The sequence below is a fragment of the Ovis canadensis genome, chromosome 20 (genome assembly GCF_042477335.2).
Source record: "Ovis canadensis isolate MfBH-ARS-UI-01 breed Bighorn chromosome 20, ARS-UI_OviCan_v2, whole genome shotgun sequence".
NCBI lineage: Eukaryota > Metazoa > Chordata > Mammalia > Artiodactyla > Bovidae > Ovis > Ovis canadensis.
In genome coordinates this window covers 35,419,003-35,441,926 of record NC_091264.1, presented here as the reverse complement: position 1 = coordinate 35,441,926, position 22,924 = coordinate 35,419,003, and the positions used below count along the sequence as shown (strand labels likewise).

General features: G+C 40.9%; 1 protein-coding gene across 1 annotated transcript in view; it reads left to right on the top strand.

Annotated features, from left to right (window-relative positions):
- The window catches only part of TNFRSF21 (TNF receptor superfamily member 21), a 64,514-nt gene extending 41,882 nt beyond the window's left edge, over positions 1-22,632 (top strand). Inside the window, exons 5-6 of the mRNA XM_069563351.1 lie at positions 19,389-19,617; positions 21,237-22,632. Of these exons, the coding sequence (XP_069419452.1) occupies positions 19,389-19,617; positions 21,237-21,466 (459 nt within the window). The 3' untranslated portion in view covers positions 21,467-22,632. The remainder of the gene's footprint in view (positions 1-19,388; positions 19,618-21,236) is intronic.
- Positions 22,633-22,924: the final 292 nt, after the last annotated feature.

Here is a 22,924-nt window from a genome sequence, read left to right as displayed (position 1 = left end):
GAAGGTTTTAACAAATCTATTCTAACAGTTTTGTTGTTAAGAAAATTTCAGTGTGGTAACATTTTTAATGTACTTAAAGAATGGTTTCTTTACTCATATTTGGGTTTAAATATACCATCTTATTATTTTTTATATTTGTCTTATCTGTTCTCTTCCCCTTTTCCTTTCTTGTTAATAAGATGTTTTTATTATTCTACTTTTCCTCATTAACTTCTTAGGTACACTTTTTTTTTTTTTTTTTTTACTTTTAATGGATACCCCAGAGATTACAACACAGTTAAATTATGAACTATTTTATAAGTGTGTACTTTTTATTATTTTCCGGACAACACAACAGCCTTAAAAGACTTTAAACATATTTATCCCTCTCTTGTGTTTTGTTGTCATACATTTTATTTTTTTACGTTATTAATAATTTTTATTGGAGTATGGTTGTTTTATAATGTTGTGTTCATTTCTTCTGTACAGCAAAATGAATCAGTTATATCCCCTCCCAGTCTCCCAGGCCATCCCCCCAGTATCCGTACGTCCATCCTCTATGCCTGTGTCTCTGCTTCTGTTTTGCAAATATGTTCATCTGTATTATTTTTCTGGATATCATATATAAGTGATGTTATATATTTGTGTTTCTCTTTCTGACTTACTGTCATACATTTTAACACTACACATTTCTTAGCCTCCCAAAGGCATAATTATTATGATTTTACACAGTCACACTCCATGTAGATTTACCTGCTTACTGATTTTTTTCTGTTGCTCATTCCCCATGTCTGCCTGAGATCCTTTTACTTTGGCCTAAAAAATACTTAGCATTGGTTTCCAGCAATAAACTCTGTTTTTCTTCATCAGGAAAGTGCCCACTGACTAAAATAAATTGCATTATTTGGGCTTTGTTTTTGAAGGAGAGCCGGAAAATGGAACTTAAGCTTGACAGTTATTTTTTCTTTCAGTACTTTCTAGCCCGAGTTTAAGTTTCCCCTGCTAAACAGTAAGGGAGAGGATGCAATTTTATTTTTAAATCTGTATTACATAACAAATTGCATGGGCACCATTATGCCAGGCACTTGGGCAATGCAAAGACAAGAGGAGACAGAGTCGTTGCTGTCAGAAAAACCTATTGTTGAAGGGAAGAAAGGTGCACATCTTTTATCTAAGGGAGTAAACCCAGGAGGGAGCGAGGAGGGAATTGGTGGGTGTGCAGTTTATCAACATAAAGGCTCCAAGTCAGGATGTCAGTGTGAAGAGTATACCGGGTTAAATTCCTGTCCAGGTCACATACTTGGCATCACTGACTCGGTTTTTTCATGAGAAAATGGGAACACCCTTAGTGCCTGTCCTCTGAGCTGTTGTGAAATTAGGTGAGTGTGACCCAGAGAAAACCCTTGGTGAATGTTTACCTTGAATCACTGCATTTATTCCTAGGCTCTAAAGGCAAGAGAGATGGAAGAATGTTCTTGACTAGCTCCAACTCACATATCAATAGATTCTTTAAATCCTGAACATCAAGGGTTACTCAGTGCCGGATAGGGAGAGACTGCCAAGTTCAAGACTGCTTGATGGGTAGACGGTTGAGCATGAGGGTTGCCATCTGCATTCAGTGCCCAAGAACTGGAAATTCCAGCTAGTTGTAAATATTTATTCTTGTACTGCCTGAGTGAGTGTTCCTAGGCTGGCAGGAATGTTTTCTCTAGTGAAGAAACAAAGGGGATGGTGTATGTAGACAACGGCCTGCTCTTTCAAGGGCTGTCAGAAAAAGGATACAGAATTGAGCAACTGAATTTCTAGGTTTCCTTTTATGTTGTTGCTGTGTTGTTTTTTTTTTCCCCCGGGTCTTTTTATATTCAAATAGGCTTACCCAGTGTACTGGTTTTCCTTTCTTCCCCCCTCATCTTAGACTTGTTTCTTTCTCTGTAGGAAACCTTAGGCAAATTATTTCTCTGTCTCCTGTTTTTCTATTTAAAATGGAAATTCAAGTGGTATTTTTTTTTTGTAAGCATTGAATCAGATAATGGCTTGTTATACTATGGGATGTAAAAATGTAGGATATGAAAGGGATACTTACTGGCTAGGTTCAGAAGTCGTGGTAATTTGAATTTCCCAGCCTTCTTTTAGAGTTTCATTTTGAGAAAGGGAGGAAAAAGGAATTTTATGTACATCTAAAAATGATAAGCAAGGTCCTATCATGTAGCACAGGGAACTGTTAATATATTCAATATCTTGTAATAAACCATAATGGAAAAGAATATGAGAAACGATGTATCTTTGTAACGGAACCACTTTGCTGTACATCGGAAACCAACCCAATGTTGTAAATCAGCTGCATTTCAATAAAAGGGGATGATCATGTTAAAAACAACCACAATCATTTAAAATAGTATAAAGCATTACTTTAGCTGCCTGCTTTGACCAGAGATTCACAAATATAAAGAGTTGGTGTTGATCAGGCAGAGGGTTTGGGGTGTCTCAGCCCTCTCTCCCTCCTTTCATGAGATTAGCTAGATTAAAACCATACTGTAACGTACCAATTGGTGAATCTGAAACCAGTATTGTTGTGGTTAATGTCTACGTAGTAGAATGATTCTTTGTTAGAAATTCTTAATCCTTTCCAGAAACCGCATTGGAGACGTCGGTCCCAGGGACAGAGTTCTCTCTCTCTCAACCATAGTGGACTCTGTATTGGAGGCTGAGTGGTTTTGCTGTGTATGATCCACTGGGAGAATCTTAACCATGAGATGATGAGCACTGGCATTCTGTCTGTGAGGATAGTACCACTGCTTCTGCTGAAAAGGGAACTATAGTTACTGATTTTTTTTTTATCAGCTACAGGATGTACCTGTCTTGATCTGCGTTGTCTGAGAGCAGCTCTTTTCAGAACTTTAATATAGTGAGGGCGAGTGGAGGCAAACACCAGCTGTACCTTTAGCTGTTGACTTTTTGGCTTTTTAGATTTGTTCTTAACTTGCCAGTTGACCGTCTCTTAGAAAGCAGGGATTGCTGTCCTAAGGCCTTGAGATGTTAGCTAAACTGGCATGTATCGAGCCTCTGACTTCTGCTGTGCGGCCACTACATGGGGGTCATTTCAGGTCAAGTTACTTAATTTTGCAGAGTGTGACTGTGGGTTCTGGGGAACTTGCAGTATGGTGAGAAAGCGATACTGTAAAGGCATGTTGACACACAATAGGCCAGAAAGTTTGAGCGGTGCTTGTGTTTAAGGTGGTGGTTGTGTACAAAGGAGCTAGGCCTATGAAGGAGCCTTTAGACATTTAACGACATTTCAGGCCATTCTACTTATTGTCATACTCCATGGTTTCATTCAGTTAGTCAACAAGCTTTTGTTGAGCAGCAGCTGTGTGCCTAGTACTATGTAAACAAGAGAGGTGTGTGCCTTTCAACAGCTCACTCACCAAGATGGAGACATGTGTGCAAATAATGACAGTTTAGTGGCATAGGCAAGTGTTGTAACAGAAGTGTGCATGAGGAATTATAACATCAGAAGATAAGGGTACTCAACCCACTACAATATACCTATAAAATAAGAACAAATGTATACATTTTTATTTGAAAGTTGTTTTTTTTTTAAAGACAGACTCAAATTTCTTTCAAGATTATATTTTGGTCTTCTTGTCCAAGACGTTCTCATGAGGTTGCTGCTGAGGGAGGCCCATCTGTTTTTTTACACTAAGGTCTCAAACTTTTGACTCTACGAAGAACATGTATTTTACTTGGAATTTGGTTTCATTTGGTTCAGCAGCGAGCTTATCAGAATGTTCATTGTTCTGTAATAGGAAAGGTACAAGAATGAGGCTTCAATGTCTCACTTCACATCAAGTGCAGGAGTTGGAACTTTGAATCTCCAAAAACTAGTAAAAGGAGCTGACGTAACCAACAATTAGACCTTTGTCTTATAAACATCTGGTGAAATCGCATGTAAATAGTAGAGATAATGATTGTACATGCCCAAGCACACACTTGACATCTACTAGTGGGGCTCAAAACATCTTTGCTACTGTTTTATGTGTTGGAATTTGAATTCCATACACTGCTTTTTTGACTCAAGCAATAGCACTCTCCTTTCTGTAAATGCGTGTTATGGAGAAAGTGAGCCAGTGTTTGCCTCAAATCTGCCGTGTCCCAAACACTGTCTAGGTGCTCTGCATCTCCTTTTATCTAGCAAGCTTCATGGCCCCATGAGAAACAGGTATTAGAATTAACCTATATTTCTGTATTTTGTTGAAAGCTGTGTCAGCCGTGTATATACCATTATTATAGTTACCACTAAGAAAGCAATGAAAACATTGTGAATTATAGTTGTTAGATACAGCCCAATTTCAGACATGTAAAAGCGTTTGAAGTATGACAGGTGATAGAAAAGTCTGGGAAACAGATTCTTGGGATCTTGGGACTGGGTATACCCTCCCTCCCTAACACACACATACTTACACATGCTTTCTTTTTTTTTTTTTTTTTTAGTGGCCTTTACTTTTTTATTAATGAATTTTTTTGTTTGGTTGCACCACATGGCATGCAGGATCTTAGTTCCCCAACGAGGGATTGAACGTGTGCTCCCTACAAGTAGAAGCACAGAGTCCTATCCACTGGACTGCCAGGGAAGTCCCTTTAGTAGCCTTTAAAGATGGGATGGTTTGATGCAAGCAATTTGTTTAGCGAACATTAAAGGAACACCCATTTTGTTTCAGTGTCTGTACTAGGCACTACAGATACTAAATGAAAACACACAATATATACAATGGAATACCACTCAGCTATCAAAAACAAAACCAATGAAATTTTGCCATTTGCAGCAATGTGGTGTACTTGGAGGGTGTTACGCTTAGTGACATAAGTCAGACAGAGAAAGACAAACGCTATATAAAGCACCTATATGTGGAATCTAAAAAAATACACCAAACAAGTGAATACAGCGAAAAGGAATCAGACTCACAGATAGTAGAGAACAAACTAGCAGCTTGGAAGGGAAGCAGGGAGGAGCAGAATAGAGATGGGGAGAAGGAGGTAAGACTATCGGGTGTAAGATAGGCTAAAAGGATATATTGTACAACACAGGGAATATAGCCGATATTTTGTAATAGCTGTAAATGAAAAGTAACCTTTCAAAATTATATATAAAAAAAAAACAAAAACAAAGGAAACAGACACACACCAAAACACACAGAAACAGAATCATCGCTCACGATGCCGGCATTTTATAGCAGGGGTGCATATGTGAGCCTGATGTTGGAACATCCTCTGTGAAATGGCCATACAGAGGACTTGAAATGGGCTTTTCTTTTTTTTTCTTGGGACAGTGTCTCTACATTCAGAAAAGGCTGAGTCTATCAGTGGATGATAGAGACGGGAGTGGAGGTAAAACTATTTTCTGCCCCTTTAATCCACATCCTTACTGGCTTCCTCAAAAAGTGCATTCGAGAGAAACAGAATCAATATTGTGAAAAGAAGCTTGTTTTCTCCATGAATTACCAGTGCTGGATGTCATAGTTTGCTTTTTTAAAGCCCAAACTCATATTCAGACAAAGTGTAATATCTTTCAGTTTTGGCCTAGCTTCTCCATCCTGTGTTCATGAGACTTGTCTCTTCATCTGTTATAACCCAAGTGCCAAAAGCATATGCACTTACTGTTAAGGAATTATATTTCAGGCAGCAGTAGGCTTTATTGTACACTAGTTAATTTCATCGTTTTGATCAGTTGTGCGTGTGCGCTCAGTTGCTTCAGTTGTATCTGACTCCGTGTGGTCCTATGGACTGTAGCTCACCAGACTCCTCTGGAAATGGGATTCTTCAGGCAAGAATACTGGAGTGGGTTGCCACGCCTTTCTCCAGAGGATCTTCCCAACCCAGGCATCGATCGAACCCGAGTTTCTTTTGTCTCTTGCATTGGCAGGCGGGTTCTTTACCACTAGACCATCTGGTAATTGCTTATTCCTCACCATTTCCTTAGGGGAGAGACAGCTGTCATTTCTGATTTCCCTATTAATTTTTTTTTTTTTTTTTTTTACAGAAGAAACTTTGATTTATCCACAGTTTGGGCGGAGTCAGGGGCAGGCTGAAACGACCAACCATTAAAATGGCTTAGGGAAAAAAGTACTAGGGAAAGAGATGGAGGAAGTGTTTTGTTTTTATAATCACTTACTTATACAATAAGCAAGTGTCTTTTGAGAATGATACAAAACACAGGAGCCATACAAGAAAAGGTCAACTCCTTAAGATGTATGTAAGTCAGAAAACACCATATACAAAACCAAAGACAAAATAATAACTGGGAAAGTTGTTTGCAATATAGGGTTAATTTCCTTTAATAATGAAGGATTTTTGCAAGTTAATTAAGAAACCAACCATCCAAAAGAAAAATGGATGGTTTGTGAACAAGAGCGTGCACAGAAAAGAAATCCTGAAGGCTCTTAAAGGTATAGGGATTTTTTTTTTTTTGTAACCTTGCTCAAAATAGGAAAATTCAAATTGAAACCTGCACTGAGATGCAATGTTAACCTCTTAGACTGGCAGAGAGGAAGGTATAACTCCATTCTTGTGTTATGAAGGGAATAAAGAAGGTGGAACAGTATCCATCTCGAATGGGTATGCACATGAGCCCGCCCCAGTGGAGGGCCATCTGGCATGTACCAAAATACATGTGTTTTGACCATGGAGTCCACTCCTAGGAATACATCTTACATATGTTCTTTTTAAAAATTTATTTTATTAAGGTATATTATAAATCAATGTTATATTAATTTCTATTGTACAACAAAGTGTTTCAGTTATATATATGTATACACACATTCTTTTTCTTATCCTTTCCCATTATGGTTATTACAGGATATTGAGTATAGTTCCCTGTGCTAACAATAGGACCTTGTTGTTTGTCCATTTTCTGTGCAGTAGTTTGCATCTGCTAATCCCAACCCCCCAATCCACCCCTCCTCCACCTCATCCTATGTATATCCTTAAATACATCCTACATATGTGCAGAATGGTGCAGGTAAATTATTCATCGTAGCATCACTTGCTAGTAACAAAAAGGTAGAAGCAACACAAATGCCCTTCAATAGAGAACTGGTTATATAAGCAATGGAGCATCCATACAGTGGAACAGTACGCATTTATCAAAACCAGTGAGTCAGCTCTTTATGTGCTTAACCTCAAGAAACATTTTTAAACAAAAAAGTGCAAGGTACAGAACAGTATGGACGTAAACTGTGCCACCATGTTGTAAAAAAGAATTGTAAAGAATGAAAGAGAAGGTCTAGCATAGGGTGAAGAATATATGTACCTACCGGATTGGTGTAAGTGTAGACTATTCTGGAAGAATACATGGGGAGCTGGGAACAGTTAACACTGGAAGGAAAATGAGAAGCTGACATCATTGATTAGTGAGGGGAAAGTATTTTCAGAGTTCTCTTTTGCACCTGTGGCATTGGGTACCATGTATAGTCTAATTCTAATGGCATAAATTCAACTAAGATTTTTATTAAATGACACTAATTTAATCAGATTTGGGAAGTTCAGAAAATTTGAGTAGAAAGATCAGCTTGAGCCTACGTATTTCAGGGTGTTTTTATGAAATTATTTTCTGTCCACACTTCTAAAAAAAAAACCATTCTAAAGCCTTTATTTAGCATCATGGAGACTATTTCATTATAATACTTGTTAACTTCAAGACAAATATTAAAATAACTTACTGGCAGCTACCAAAGGCCCTTTGGAACAATACCTCAATCTCTGATTGGGTGGATCTGTACCATAAGATTGATTGCTTGGATGCATGATAAATTGCTTCAGTCGTCTGTCGCCCACCAGGCTCCTCTGTCCACGGGATGCTCCAAGCAGGGATACTGGAGTGGGTTGCCATGTCCTCCTCCAGGGGATCTTCCTGATCCAGGGATCAAACCCACATCTCTTACCTCTCCTGCATTGGCAGGTGGGTTCTTTACCACTAGCACCACCAGGTGGGAGGGGGAGGGCAGGCTTGCCTGGTGGCTTTAATGGCAAAGAATCTGCCTTCAATGTGGGAGACCAGGGTTCAGTTCCTGGGTTGGGAAGATCCCCTGAAGGAGGTTGTGGCAACCCACTCCAGTATTCTTGCCTAGAGAATCCCCATGGACAGAGGAGCCTGTGAGCTATAGTCCATGGGGTTGCAAAGAGTCGAGCACGACTAAGCCCACCACCTGGAAAGCCTACCATAGGATTAATGCACCCCAATTAAAGGATCGAAGCTACTGCACAATAAGTCTCTATACATATCTTAAGTACACAGGTACCTGGCAAATTTTAAATTCACAGCACCTCCTTTTATGTAGTTGGATACTTCGATCGTGTCTTAAGGCAAGGTTATGATTCTTGCAATCTTTTTTTCATCACTAGAATTGTCCCAAGGCTCTTTTTGTGGGAAAGGCTTCCTAATGAGCAATAGGTCTCACTGAGTGAGGTTTAGGGAAACCTGTCATTTTCAACAGGGCCAACTCCTCCTGTAATGATGGGGCTGAGCCCTTATAAGGCTGGGTGGAGTGTTTGATTGTGAGCTGGCTCCAGCTCTGAACTCAGGGAGCCCCCTGACTTACTCTCCTCACTTCCTTTTTTTGAGAAAGCCGGTTGGTGAGTCAGCTCAGGGTTGATGTCAGCAGCCTGAACAGCTTGCAGACAGTGGGTTGCCACGCCCTCCTCGCCTCCCTCCGGAGCCAGCTGGTTCTTACCAGCTCTGGCAGCTTTATACCGCATTGCTTGTGGCTTCTTGTGCCTGTTACCCTATGAACCCAATTCTCTTAAGTTATCTTGCTTAAGGCAAGGATTGGCTAGCAACCACACCTTAGCTTAAATGTGGCTGGTTTTTTAGCCCTTGGGATTCAGTTTTGAAATGAACTCTTAAGATCAGGATTAGCAAATGATTAGGGGCAGGAGGAAAATGGACGGAGAGGATGAAATGGCTGGATGGTGATGGACAGGGAGGCCTGGTGTGCTGCGATTCATGGGGTCGCAAAGAGTCAGACACGACTGAGCGACTGAACTGAACTGAACTGAACTGTATATATACGACTATAGGTAGATGGCTTCCCTGGCCGGTAGCTCAGTTGGTAAAGAATCTGCCTGCAGTGCAGGAAACCTGGGTTCAATCCCTGGGTCAGGAAGATCCCCTGGAGAAGGAAATGGCACCCCACTCCAGTATTCTTGCCTGGAAAATCCTATGGATAGAGGAGCCTGGCAGGCTTCAGTCTATGGGGTTGCAAGAGTCTGGACTTGACTTAAGGGCTAAACCGCGGCGTATAAGACTATAGCAACTGCCTTGACTGGGGCTTGAGATGCTTAAAGGAGAAGCTCACCATGGCCAGCTAACCTGTTGTTGTTCAGTGGCGAAGTCATGTCTTCCTCTTTGCGGCCCCATGAACTGTAGCCCGCCAGGCTCCCCTATCCTTCATTGTCTCTGGGAGTTTGGCTCAGATTCATGTCCATTGAGTTGGTGATGCTTATACAACCTGGGTTGATGTTTATAGAGAATCTTAAGTAAGGTTGCAGTTGAAACACGATTCTTGAATTATTCTATGCGTGGACCAGTCTAGGGTGGGTTGAGGGTGTCTTTCTAAATAATACTCTAGTGGTTTTGGCATGTTTGGGTCAAGTTAATCCTGAGAGCCTCCTGAGAGGGGGTGAGTTTGTTCCACAGGTTCTGCTGTTGGCTTGCAGCTCACCTGGGAAATGCATATTTTAGTGTTCACTCAACTCTGCCACCTCTGTTGTCTGGCACAGGGGTTCCCAGGGAACTTGAACATCTTGGCATCTTGACATTGTACTTCTGTTCCTGCTTCTATCTCCTGACCTCTAGAAAGGAGATCTAGAAAGCATTCAGGCTGCAGTGTCTTAGCTGCTCATTGCCAGTGTCTTAGTGGCAGTCATCGCTTGCCAGTTGATGATTTAGATTTAAATGGTAGCTCTGTCCCCTAGTTATGCAATAGAAGCCCCTCTTCACTGCCCTTTCCTATAATCTGGGATGGGCGGGAGAAGTAAGAAGGAAGATCGACAAAGCACTTAACAATCAGAAGCTTAGGAAAAGTTTGGGGAATTTTTGCCTTCAGGTTATTTGGCCCATAGCCCTTCTTTATGTATTTATTGTCCTCCCTTTAAAAAAAAAGACTCAGGAAACAAAGAAAAATTAAAGCATAGTACAACACACATGTGTAACCTACCACCTAGATTGAACAATTATGTTTTGACATCTTTGCTTTATCCATGTATATGTGTTTGTATGTGTATATGTATATTTCCACTCCACGTTTTTTTTGTAAGACTTCCCTCCAAATTTGTTAAAACTGCCAACCTTTCTTTTAAAGGTTTAGGAATCATCATCTTCTCAATTTCCTCTTTTTTCTTTATATTTGCAAAAATTTTTACGGAGTAAACTTGGCTGCTTCTTCTCACGACCCCTTTCTCTGGTTTGTATTGAAACAAGAATTCACACTCAGAAGAATAAAGTCATTGTTTCCTGTCAGCAGGGACTTTAATGAAACTTTCCCCTTTTATTGGAGGTGGGATTTTTTTTAAGGGAGAAATCATCTTGTACAGAAATTCTTTAGTATCTGAACTCAGGAATTAAATAGATTCAGGTACATGTTATGAGGAGGTGGGCCTGGTAACCATCATTATCTGAACTCTCATTTAGATCGGAAGTCCAGGAACCACATAACTTTGGGTAACAACCCTTTCTTATTATCTGAATTCCTTTTCTCTAAACATAGGAACCACATAGATTCCAGTATCAAGAGATACTTGTATGGTAAGGAGGAAAGTGCTCGTTTTTTTTATCAGAACCCAGTCTTACATATCTACATAGACCTATTAAAAGTCATGAAATTTAATTTGATCTTGGCAGCTGGGAGAGTGGGGGAAACAAGCTTGAGATAATATCATCATCCTTAAATAGTTGTAGTTATCTCTTTATTTGTGACTGTAATTCATTTGAGATAGACCTTTAGTGGAAATTGAATTTGTGTGTTTTTTTGAGTAGTCACTGGTCTGTTGGGATCTGAAATATTTTCTAATAGAAAACAAGGTTATTGGCCACAGTTGAAGTATCTGGTATTTACATAATCTCTCGTCTTTACCTCCGGGCAGCCATCCAGCCGGGGTGCAAGATCTGCCATTGAGTTATAGGTCCTCTGGCCCCTGCAGTCTGATGGACAGGGCGGAGCAGCTCCCTGTGGTCATGTGATGTCTTTGTATTGAGTTTACAGGGTTTGTCAGTATCTGTAAATACAGTGAGTCTAGACAGGCAAGTGACATGACTCAGCAAAGAGGATTAACTTGGGTAGAAACTAGACCAAACCTGATCTTTTTTTGAAGTTTTTATTGTGGTAAAATACATGTAACATGAAATTACTATTTTAACCATTTTTAAGTGTACAATTCAGAGGGATTAAGTCTATTCCCCGTGCTGTGAACCTTTATCATCCATCTCCAGAACTTTTTCATCATCCCAAACTGAAGCTCTCTGCCCATTGAGTGATGATGACGAATGATCTTTGCTCCTCCGTCTCTGGTAACTACTGCTCTACTTTCTGTCTCTGTGAATTTGCCTGTTCTATGTATGTCTTATCAGTAGAATCATGCAATCTTTAATCTTTTGTGTCTGATCTGTTTCACTCAGCATTAACAGTTTCAAGGGTCATCCATGTTGCAGCATGCATCAGAATTTCATTCCATTTTAAAATCTGAATAATATTCCCTATATGTATAAAGAGCATTTTGTTTAACTATTAGCCTGTTCATGGGCATTTAGGCTGTTTCCACCTTTTGACTATTGGGAATTGGCTGCTCTAAACATTGGTGTACAAGTATCTGTTTAATTCCCAGATTTCAATTATTTTGGATACATATGCATAAGTGGAATTGCTGATTTATATGAGAATTCTTCGTTTAACTTTCTAAGAAACAACTACAGATTTTAAGTGAATGTTGCTTTGGCCACCTGATGCAAAGAGCCAACTCATTTGAAAAGACCCTGATGCTGGGAAGGATTGAGGGCAGGGGGAGAAGGGGACGACAGAGGATGAGATGGTTGGATGGTATCACCGAATTGATGGACATGGGTGTGGGTGGACTCTGGGAGTTGATGATGGACGGTGAGGCCTGGTGTGCTGCGATTCATGGGGTCGCAAAGAGTCGGACATGACTGAGGGACTGAACTGAACTGAACTGAACTGAAAGTCGCTTAGTCGTGTCTGACTCTTTTGACTATACAGTCCATGGAATTCTCCAGGCCAGAATACTGGAGTGGGTATCCTTTCCCTTTTTCAGGGAATCTTCCCCACCCAAGGATTGAAGCCAGGTCTCCCGCATTGCAGGTGGATTCTTTACCAGCTGAGCCACAAGGGAAGCCCATGAATACTGGAGTAGGTAGCCTATCCCTTCTCCACTGGACTTTCCCAACCCAGGAATCAAACTGGGGTCTCCTGCATTACAGGCAACTGAGATATCGAGGAAACCCACAGTTTTTAAATATAATTTAAATGTAATTTTGTGAGTGAAATTTGATAAAAATCTGTATTTTAGTTAATAATATGGTATCACATGTTAATTTCCTGTTTTTTTTTTTTTAACAACAGAGTATTTCTGTATATTCTCAGAATTGGATTAGAAGTTTCAAACCTCATTCAAATTTTTTTTTAAATCACTAGATAGTAAGCTTTCTGGCCTTTTAGCAGTAACACTAGATGTCTGAATAAGTGGAACTGTATCAAAATTTAGAGTGAATGTAAATTAGAAATTTAGCATTCTATTCATACTTAGTTAAACAAGTGGAATCAAAATGTCATACATTTTTTAGCTAGACAAAAATGGAGTTGTTCTCTAAAATATATATTACATTATAATGCTATTTATGTATTTTGTGACCAAATGCTTTTCTATTACACTTGATAAAAGCTTGAAAAAGAACAACGAAAGAGAGAGAAACTGGAGAGTGTAAATGAAATGGGAGCACTAAGCATGAAACAGAAAAAGTGAAACAGTGAAAGTAAAAGCTCATCATATAGTCCAGTTGTTTTTAAACGTGGCTGCTCATTAGAATCACATCTGGAGCTTTGGAGAAAATAACAGTGGCTTCTGTCGTCTTGGGCGGGTTACTTAAACCTCTTTGAGCCATGGTTTGCTCATCTGTAAAATGGAGCTAAGAAGAGCTACCTTAGCATCAGATAGATTCCGTATGTTCATGTTGCGCCACTTAGCTGAGCACTGATGATAACATTCTTTAAAGTCCTTTTTTGTTTACTGGAGCTGAGTAACAAGCTGGTCAGCTCAGATGGGATAACAATTAGTTTCCATTGAATTTAGCAAATGTGTTTTTGAAAACCATCTTTAAGTGATAGACATTTTCACAAATGTGGCATAAGAATTTTACCCACTTTCTAAGTATTGGATGAGATCTGGAGGGAAGGTTCAGTTGGAAGGGAGACTTTTGATAGTAAGGGGCTTTCTCCTTAACTCTATCAGGCATATTTGGCTACAGAGAGGAGAGAGAAGGATCTTATGGAATCTGACTGGGTGATGCCAGGAGCCAAGGGGTTAAGTTGAACCATTTTGGCAGATTAGCAAGGGGCATTCAAGCTGGGTAATGAAGGCTTCATTTCAGGAGATCACTGATGCATCAAAGTTGTTAATTAGTTTTATGAAAACAGATTGTACAACCACGGGGAGATTGTAATTGGGTAGTAATTGAAAATAACTCAGTGCTAAACCTTAGTTGAGGAACCAGTGGGAGTAACTTGGAAGGAGAAAGGGAGCTGGGGGGGTCTGCAGGTGGTGAGGAGAGAAAATGAAAGAGCCGTAGTGAGATGAACAATAAGCAAGACAATGTGAAGAGAGAGAATGTAGAGGAACCTTATTCTTTTAGAAATGAGGAAACAAGTCTGAAAAGGGACAAGGTTTTTCTAAGACCACACAGCTAGTTATCGATAGGCTTCTTTTCTTTCCTTGCCATGATGTTCCAGGATTGGCATGTCTTTGAGTCTTAGGAGTTGACTATGAAGATCATGAAACATGCTGAAAAGAAGGCTTCTGGGGCTGGCGTCCTCCACCCTTTCATGCTTGCAGAGTATCCTCAGGGATGCTGTTCCATCATAGGAGAGAAGCAAAGTCTTCTCAAGCCCTTGTTGTTGTTTATTTACCACCCTTGCCGTAACTGCATCTTCTGCACCCGTGGGCCCACTATCCCTGGGGCTGGAGAGACACTTCAGGCTTCCACAGTGTGTCATCCTAGGAAAGGCCAGTCAACGGGGAAGTGAGTTTTGGTTTGATATTAAAAGAGGAGAGTTAATGTTTCCTTGGGGGTATAGCTGATTTACAATGTGGTGTTAGTTTCGGGTGTATAGCAAAGTGATTCAGTTATACATACACATATTGTGATATTGTTGTTTAGATTCTTTTCCTGTAGATGTTGTTACAGAATGCTGAGTTCCCTGAGCTACATGGTAGGTCCTTGTCGATCATCTGCTTTATCTCTGGTAGTGTATGTATGTTGAGAGGGGAGTGAGTTTTGAACTTCAGTTTCAGGTTGTGATTTGACTGCACACCCAAAATGGGCAGCTGGATTTGAGAAGCTGGTTGAGGGAGAGAGGGGAGAATAAACATAAATTATTTATGCAAGAATAAACTGGACTTTGCTCTTTCCGGTGTGACCTGGGACAAGTTACATCATTGTTCTCACCAACGCTGCCCAAGCCTCTGTAACCCAGAGACATTCAAGGCCACAAATCTCAGTCAATAGCTTGTGTACCTAATCTCTTTGGTTGGTTCCTTGTTACTCAGTGGTTCTGGTAAATCAGAAAGGCAAGTAGTCAGCAGTGAAGCTTTAGGTATGACTCAGGTGTCAAGTACAGTGAACCACTTATCTCTCTTTTCTTATCAGTTTGGACCAATAAATACAGTATCTGGAAGGACAAAGTGCATTTGCCTGGAAACTAATCGGGAGGACATTTGGGGTTCATTTGGCTGAAATCCTCGGGGTATAGCTGATTTACAATGTGGTGCTAGTTTCGGGTGTATAGCAAAGTGATTCAGTTATGCACACACAGACTGTGATATCGTTGTTCAGATTCTTTTCCTGTAGATGTTGTTACAGAATAGTGAGTTCCCTGTGCTACGTGGTAGGTCCTTGTTGGTCCTCTGCTTTATCTATGATAGTGTATGTATGTTAAGAGGGGAGTGTATGTCAAATCGTGTGGTCTTGCAGTTCACACAATAGACCCATATAGATTTGGGCTACTTGGGAAGCTCTCCTCACAGTCCCTGCGCCCTCCCTCTCTTTGGTCTGTCTGACTGTGTAACCCTTATTTCCCAACTGAGTCTTCTAAGTTAGCATGATTACCTCATGGCTATAGAGCAAAAACAGCTCTACTTTTTGAGTTTCTCCAAAGGAAACTCAAATATCTATCTGGAGGATCCATTGCCTTTACTGGCCAAGTTTTCCCAGAGGCCTTTAAGTCAGTGTTTGCCTCACTGCAGTAAGTTGGGAGGACTGTTGTCCTTTTGTACCCGTGAACGCCTAAGAAAAGTATAGAGAGGTGCTCAGTCAAGTAGATGATTTTCCAACTGTCCTGTTCCTTGGCTATCAACAAAAATAAGAACTGTTACAGCCACGTTTTCAAGTTAACAGAGGGAAAATACACTTATCAGTGGTGAGTGTGTTTTAAAAATAGCATTGTTTTTCTAATTATAAAAATTAATGTCCCTGTAGAGGGGCTCTGTATCAATATAGAGAGGTGGGATGGGGCGGGAGATGGGAGGGAAGTTCAAAGGGGAGGGAATATATATACCTATGGCTGATTCATGTTGAGGTTTGACAGAAAACAACAAAATTCTGTAAAGCAATTATCCTTCAATAAAATAATTAATTTTTTAAAAAAAGTAATGTCCCTGTGGAGCATTTGGAAAGCTTAAAGAAGAAAAAGGAATAAACTAAGTTAGTCAGGGTATCTTTTGTGAATATTTTGATAAGTTTATGTTCAGATCTTTTCCGGGAGGATATAGCCTGTTTCTGTAGACATCTGGCTTTCTTGTTTAGAGAATTTGCCTTCTTTTTTAGTACCTGAATCTTTTTATAAGTGCTCTTTATTTGCTATAAAGTCAATACTGAACCATGAACTTTCTGAACTGATAAAGAATTACCTATTACACACATCCTGAACCTCAATTTCTTTTGTTGTTGTTGCTTATTATTTTTGGTTGCACTGGGTCTCCCTTGCTGTATGGGGTCTTTCTAGCTGCGGTGAGCGTGGGGTACTGTTTGTTGCAGTACTCGGGCTTCTCACTGTAGTAGCTGCTCTTGTTGCTCACGCTCTAGGTGCATGGTCTTCAGTAGTTGAGGCTCACAGGCTCTAGAGCACAGGCTCAGTGCTTGTCGAGCATAGGCTTTAATTGCTCCACAGCATGTGGCATCTTCCCGGACCAGAGACCAAACCCATGTCCTCTGCTTTGGCAGTGGACTCCTATCCAGTGTACCACCAGGGAAGTCCAAGCCTCAGCTTCTTGTTAGAGAAAGCACAGGTAATACAATGTTTGAGTTTCAGTGTTGCAAACTAGTTTTGATAGATATTGTCAACAGGCAAGTAAAGGGAGGAAAGAAGTTTCTAGGGGCAGTTTTTTCTTTCTTTTTTTTTTTTCTGATAGGGAGAAAAAAAATGCAGGTAACTCTAGAGAAATCTGGAATGCAACCAACTACTGTGTATCTTCTATCTAGTAACAGATATCTCTACTTGGTAGCAAAACTGATTTTCTAGAAAGATGCCATGTCAAACAGTCGATTGTGAGCGCTATTGTGGAGATGCTAAAACCATTCCTAGTGGCATTTTCCCATTCACTCAACTCGCTGCTGATGATTGGACAGCACCGCTTCAGCATTCTGTCTTTCCAAATTGTGTTGGGAATCATGTGCTTAATTTCCACTGATAAGATCCTTTGGGAAAATTAAATAATGAGCTGAGTTCAGGAAACAGGTGGGTGGACTTCTTAGTCTGTTGGCATGTGATTTGTGGGTGGGAATTTCTTTTTAAAGCAAGAATAGTGCACTATATATTGGCTGACTGGGTTATCCATGTGCTGGAGTGTAGACAAGTGTTCTTTGTCTAATTGAGTGAATAAAAAACACGTATTGGCATGAATGGCCATGTGCATTTTCAAGGAGGAGGGGCGCGTGCCAAGGCCTAGTGAATTCAGATCTTCAAAGCATATCTATAAGGGCTTCCCTGGCGGGTCCAGTGGTTAAGACTTGCCCTTCCAGTGTAGGGGGTACAGGTTAGATGCCTGGCCAGGGAACCAAGATCCCACATGCCTCACACCAAAAAACCAAAACCTGAAACAGAAACAATATTGTAACAGATTCACTAAAGGCATTAAAAATGGCCCACATTAAAAAAAAAAAAAAAAAAAACCTATCTGTAAAGCTTGGCTGTGGATCAGAAGGGAACTGGTGGGAATGGGTGTTACCCAAATCTTCAGCTTGCCCTGGAAGCAGAAGCAGGATGTTGGTGGTTTGTGCAGGGGACGGATGCTGTTGGGACATTAGACATGCCATCATCAGAGGTCTTCAGAATCTGCACTCAGTTGCAAGAATTGATCTGGGCTCAGAGATTGTAAAAGAGGCAGTTGTGCTTTTCTTTATGCATTTTAACACTAGTCAGCATCATGCTTTGAAATGAGGGTCAGTGTCCTCCTGATTGAGGAACTTGAACATGTTTCGCTTGACATGCGTGGAGTCTAGTCATGAGGTTTATAATGAGGGTGATTAACAGCTCTAGGAAGAGCACACATCATCCCTTGAACCCTGCCCTGTGTCATCTGGCCACCTGGCTCCCGGATTTCCCTCCCAGCCAGAAGAGCAAATAAAAAGATAAGTCAACCGACTGGGAGATGCCACCAGTGCCTGCCACATTTCTAGCCTATGGTGTCAAATGACAAGGGCAAGTAGAGATATCCAGCTGGGCTGAATTGGCTTTCTCCCAGGATCTGTGTGCCCTCTTGGGCCTCAGTCATTTCACCTGCAAAATGGGGTGATACTACTTGTCACTTCTGCCCATCTTCCCTGTGCATCCCGGTACAAGCCACGATGATACCTCACCTGGCCACCATGGCATCATCCTGCCTGGTCTCCCCACATTGATTTTTGCCTTCCTAAAATCCAGTCTCGTTGTCCAGCCAAAGTGGTCACGATGGTCACTGTCTCTATCTGAAATCATCTTGTTTGGTGGCTTTCTTGTGATTGTCTCTCTGACCGCCACCCTGGAATGCGAGCTTCATGGTTTCACTACATCCTAAAGAGGCCATCTGCTGGTTTCAGAAGGGTGGTCCTCCCTTTCTCTTTCTAGCTGCTTTTGCCTCTGGTGTTCTCATTCTTTGACACAGTTTTATTGAGTCCCAGAGCTAGTTTGAAATGGGAATCAGGAGAGGTAGGGTCTAGTCTGAGTCCTGCCACTTCCTGGCTGAGGGCCCTGAAGACAGTCACTTATCTTCTCTGGGCCTTTTTCCGTACCTATAAAGAGAAGGGGATATTCATTTGCGAGGGCTGCCATGCTAAAGTATCACAGACAGGGAAGCTTAAGCATCCGAAGTGTATTTCCTCACAATTCTGAAGACTAGAAGTTTGAGGTAAAAATGTTGGTAGGGTTGATTCTCCTTGGTGTGCAGAAGATGACCATCTTCTCTGTGTCTTCATGTGGCTTCCCCTCTGTGGTCTGTATCCTCATCTCTTCTTACAAGGACATTGGTCACAGTGGATGAGGGCCACTTCATTACCTCTTTAAGGTCCTGTCTCCAAAACTAGTCAGGCATGTTCTGAGGTATCAGGAGTTATGAATTCAACATATGAATTTTAGGGGCACACAAATTCATCTTGAAACAGACAAGAATATGCTGTATATTATCTAAACTCCTTCCAGTGGTACAAAATTATATTTTAGGTTGGGGATCTTCCTTTTCATTTTCTTGTCCAGTTACACTCCTGTGAGGTAACAGCTTCATGTACACATAATTCCTCATTTTTAATCTTCATACATAATCCTCAGGTATATTTTGAAGGGTTTATGAGTATGTGTGTAGCAATAATGTAAGTTATGGACAGTCAAAATGGGAGAATTTCTCTATAAAATGTTAGGTGGAACAAAAAGTGTCTGGAAAGGGCTTTCAATTTCATTTTTCTCTATAATTTTTAATTTAAAAAATCATGTTTATTTTTTCAATTGAAGTAGAGTTGATTGACCATATTCTGTTAGTTTCTGGTGTACAGCAAAGCGATTCAGTTATATATATATATATATGTATCCTTTTCAGATTCTTGTCCATTATAATTTGTATAACTTTGAACTGTGTAGTTCACAATGGTTTACTTCTTCCCACAGCTGGACACTGACAAGTTGGCTCTCCCCATGAGCCCCAGCCCGCTCAGCCCCAGCCCGATCCCCAGCCCCAACACGAAACTTGAGAATTCCACACTCCTGACGGTGGAACCGTCCCCTCTGGACAAGAACAAGGGCTTCTTCGTGGACGAGTCTGAGCCCCTCCTTCGCTGTGACTCCACCTCCAGCGGGTCCTCCGCGCTGAGCAGGAATGGCTCCTTTATAACCAAAGGTACAGATGGCTGGCAACCCGCATTCGTTCTTAAGTCTCCTCCAGAACAGCCCCTGGGATCTCTCCCTCTATCAATTCCTCGTTCCAGTAGCAGTAGGATCAACTGAATGACCTACTCTGGCCTCTGAGGTGAGGCTAGCCTGTGAGAAACTACGTCATTACCCACCTGGGACCTGCCTGGAAAATCTTTACAGTCCTGACTGTCTGGCCGGGAGCCTGTGTCCAGGAGTATCAGTCACCCTTAGTCCTCATGATGTTATCAAGTGTTTCAGGGAAAGTCCGATAACGTGTAGTCTGGCAGGGTTTTGTGTTTTTTTTTTTTCCTTTTTGCAAATTATTTACCAAGCTTGTAGAACACAGGGATTTAAAGTATAACTTATCTTGAGAGTCTGGAGTATAGGTTTTATTGACTCAAATTAAAATTCGCTCTGTTAAGCTTGGTTGCAAATAATGTTTTAAAGATTCTGGACTGACGCTTTTGGTAAATAATTTGCTACTTGCAGTTCTGAATAGCAGGGTAGGGAATTAACAGGTATACTATATTGATGACTGACTTTTGTTAGAAATTTCCTAGTTTGGGTAACACCAGTTATATTTTACTGAAAGGGCTATATTTTGTGTTGTTATATTTTACATATTTATAAAATATATTCTATTTTACATGTTTATATTTTATACTTTATATAGTCATATATCCATATAAAGATTTATATTTTAGTTTGTAATTTGGTACATATTATCTTTTAGAGAATACATTTTATAATGGTAATAATAGTTTAGTTTCTTACCCCATTTTAAGATATGACCCAACAAGCAGTATTTTCTTATTTATGTGCCTTGGCTCCTAGAAGTTTACTTTTAAAAGATAACAAAGTGAAAGTCGCTCAGTTGTGTCCAACTCTGTGCGACCCCATGTATTTCTCCAGGCCAGAATGCTGGAGTGGGTAGCCTTTCCCTTTTCCAAGGGATCTTCCCAACCCAGGGATCGAACCCAGAACCCAAGTCTCCCACATTGCAGGTGGTTTCTTTACCAGCTGAGCCACAAGGGAAGCCCAGGAATACTGGAGTGGTTAGCCGCTCTCTTCTCCAGCAGATATTTCCAACCCAGGAATCGAATCGGGGTCTCCTGCACGCAGGTTCTTTTACCAACTGAGCTATCAGGGAAGCCCAAAATACAACAATGTAATTAGAAAGTCAGATAAGCTGATTATTAACTTGGAATGTTTGTGGGGAAAAGACTGGGCTGATCTTTGCTTACTAACACACACTACAGATGGGAAAAGTAGTGACGTCTCTTTCTTTTAAGTTCCTTTAAGTATTTCAGCATCCTCCTGAGTTTTGGAAGAACTTAGAAGTCACTTGAGTCCAGGAAAAATGTCATGTTCCATCAACAACCCAATCAAGTAGATCCTTGTCTGATCTCTATTAGGCCAATCTTGCTTGTTATCTTAAGCACAATGTTGGCAAAACCCACCGTGTTGTTTGCAATGTGCCAGAGCTTCACTCCCTCACCTTGTCGGGGGTGGGGACAGCCTGGGGAGAGGATCACTGTCACCTTAACCCTCCTGTTCCCTAACGCAGTCCCTTTACAGCTGTCCCCTCCCCTTTCTTCCCTGCAGAAAAGAAGGACACAGTCCTGCGACAGGTGCGTCTGGACCCCTGCGACTTGCAGCCTATTTTTGATGACATGCTCCACATCCTGAACCCCGAGGAGCTGCGGGCGATTGAAGAAACTCCACAGGCCGAGGACAAGCTGGATCGGCTGTTTGAGATCATTGGAGTCAAGAGCCAGGAAGCCAGCCAGACCCTCCTGGACTCTGTTTATAGTCATCTTCCCGACTTGTTGTAGAACACGAGGAATACTGCACTCTGGAAATTACTCAATTTAGTGGCAGGGTGGCGTTTTTTTTTTCTTTTTTAATTTTTATTTTTTTTGGTGTGTGTGCGCACGTGTGTGTGTTTAACGGAGTATATGGCCAGTTCTTTCTTTTTAAAAACCCATCTGGGAAATTAGCATATAAGCCTTTTTGACTGTTTCAGAATATCCGCCACTGAAGTTTTTTTTAGGTTCCCTATTTTCTCTGTTTTGCCTTTGGATGTATTCTCAAACTTGTTCTGTGCACTTTAAATTCACTTAATGAACCACAAATGCAGTGTGGCTCTTCTCACACACTGGATTGTGAGGCTCTGAACTTCTTAAGCGTCATGGCATCTTATGAATGCTATAAGCCGTCTTCGTGTCTCAAAATCCACTTCTGCTTTTATTATTACTATTTTATTATTTGTCATTTATGGGTTTTCTTAAGGGTTCGAGAAACGTAAGACCCCATTGAGTTACTGTAATGCAATTAGATTTTGAGTTATCTTTTTAATATGCCTTTTTGGATAGTTCATATTCATGGCTGAAACTTGACCACACTGTTGCTGATTGTATGGTTTTCACCTGGATACGTGTTGAATGCTTGATTACTTGTGCTCCCCTTACGCTAATCTGCTCTGGGCTGGAGACATGAAGTCCTCACAAGCCATCACGACTTTACTATTCGAGTGGCTTGACAACCAGGCCACCAAAGAACTTGAACTTCATCTTTTAGGGATTGAGCTCTTCTGGAACCTATTGCTGCACTTTGGAAAGTCACAATTGAAGTGCTGGTGACAACTGGCACCTTTTCCAAAGGGAATTTGCCCAGCTTTGCTTGACAAGATGTCTTGTTTTTTATACACACATAGTCAATAGGTCCAGTCTGCCCTCAAGGCCTTGGTCTTGGTGGGTTTCCTTCATTCAATCACTTTAATTAAAAATGGCTGCAGCTGTAAGAACTCTTACCTGATATATTTGCAACTCTGCTCCCATTTATAGACGTGCTGTCTGATGCTCAGTTGATGGATTCTAACGCAAAGGTGGTGTGGACTCCCTTTGTGTGGGTGGGGTTTGTGGGTATAATGGTGAGGGACTGATATCAGAAAAATGCCTTCAAGTGTACTAATTTATTAATAAATATTAGGTGTTTGTTACTTGAGTAGTTGGAGTATATTTAATCCTTATCTATGTGTTCAAGGCAGAACTCTTTGATCAGTCTCTTGGAAAAGTATATTCTAAAAACTTCAGCCTTTCTAGGGACCTGTGGTTCAGTGGTTACAAATCTGCCTTGCAATGCAGGGGACCTGGGTTCCATACCTGGTTGGGGAACTAAGCCCCCATGCTGCAACTACTGAGCCCACGTGTTCTGGGCCACAACTAGAGAGTTCACTCGCCACAACTGGAGAGTCTGCATACCTCGAAGAAAGATCCCATGTGAGGCAGCTA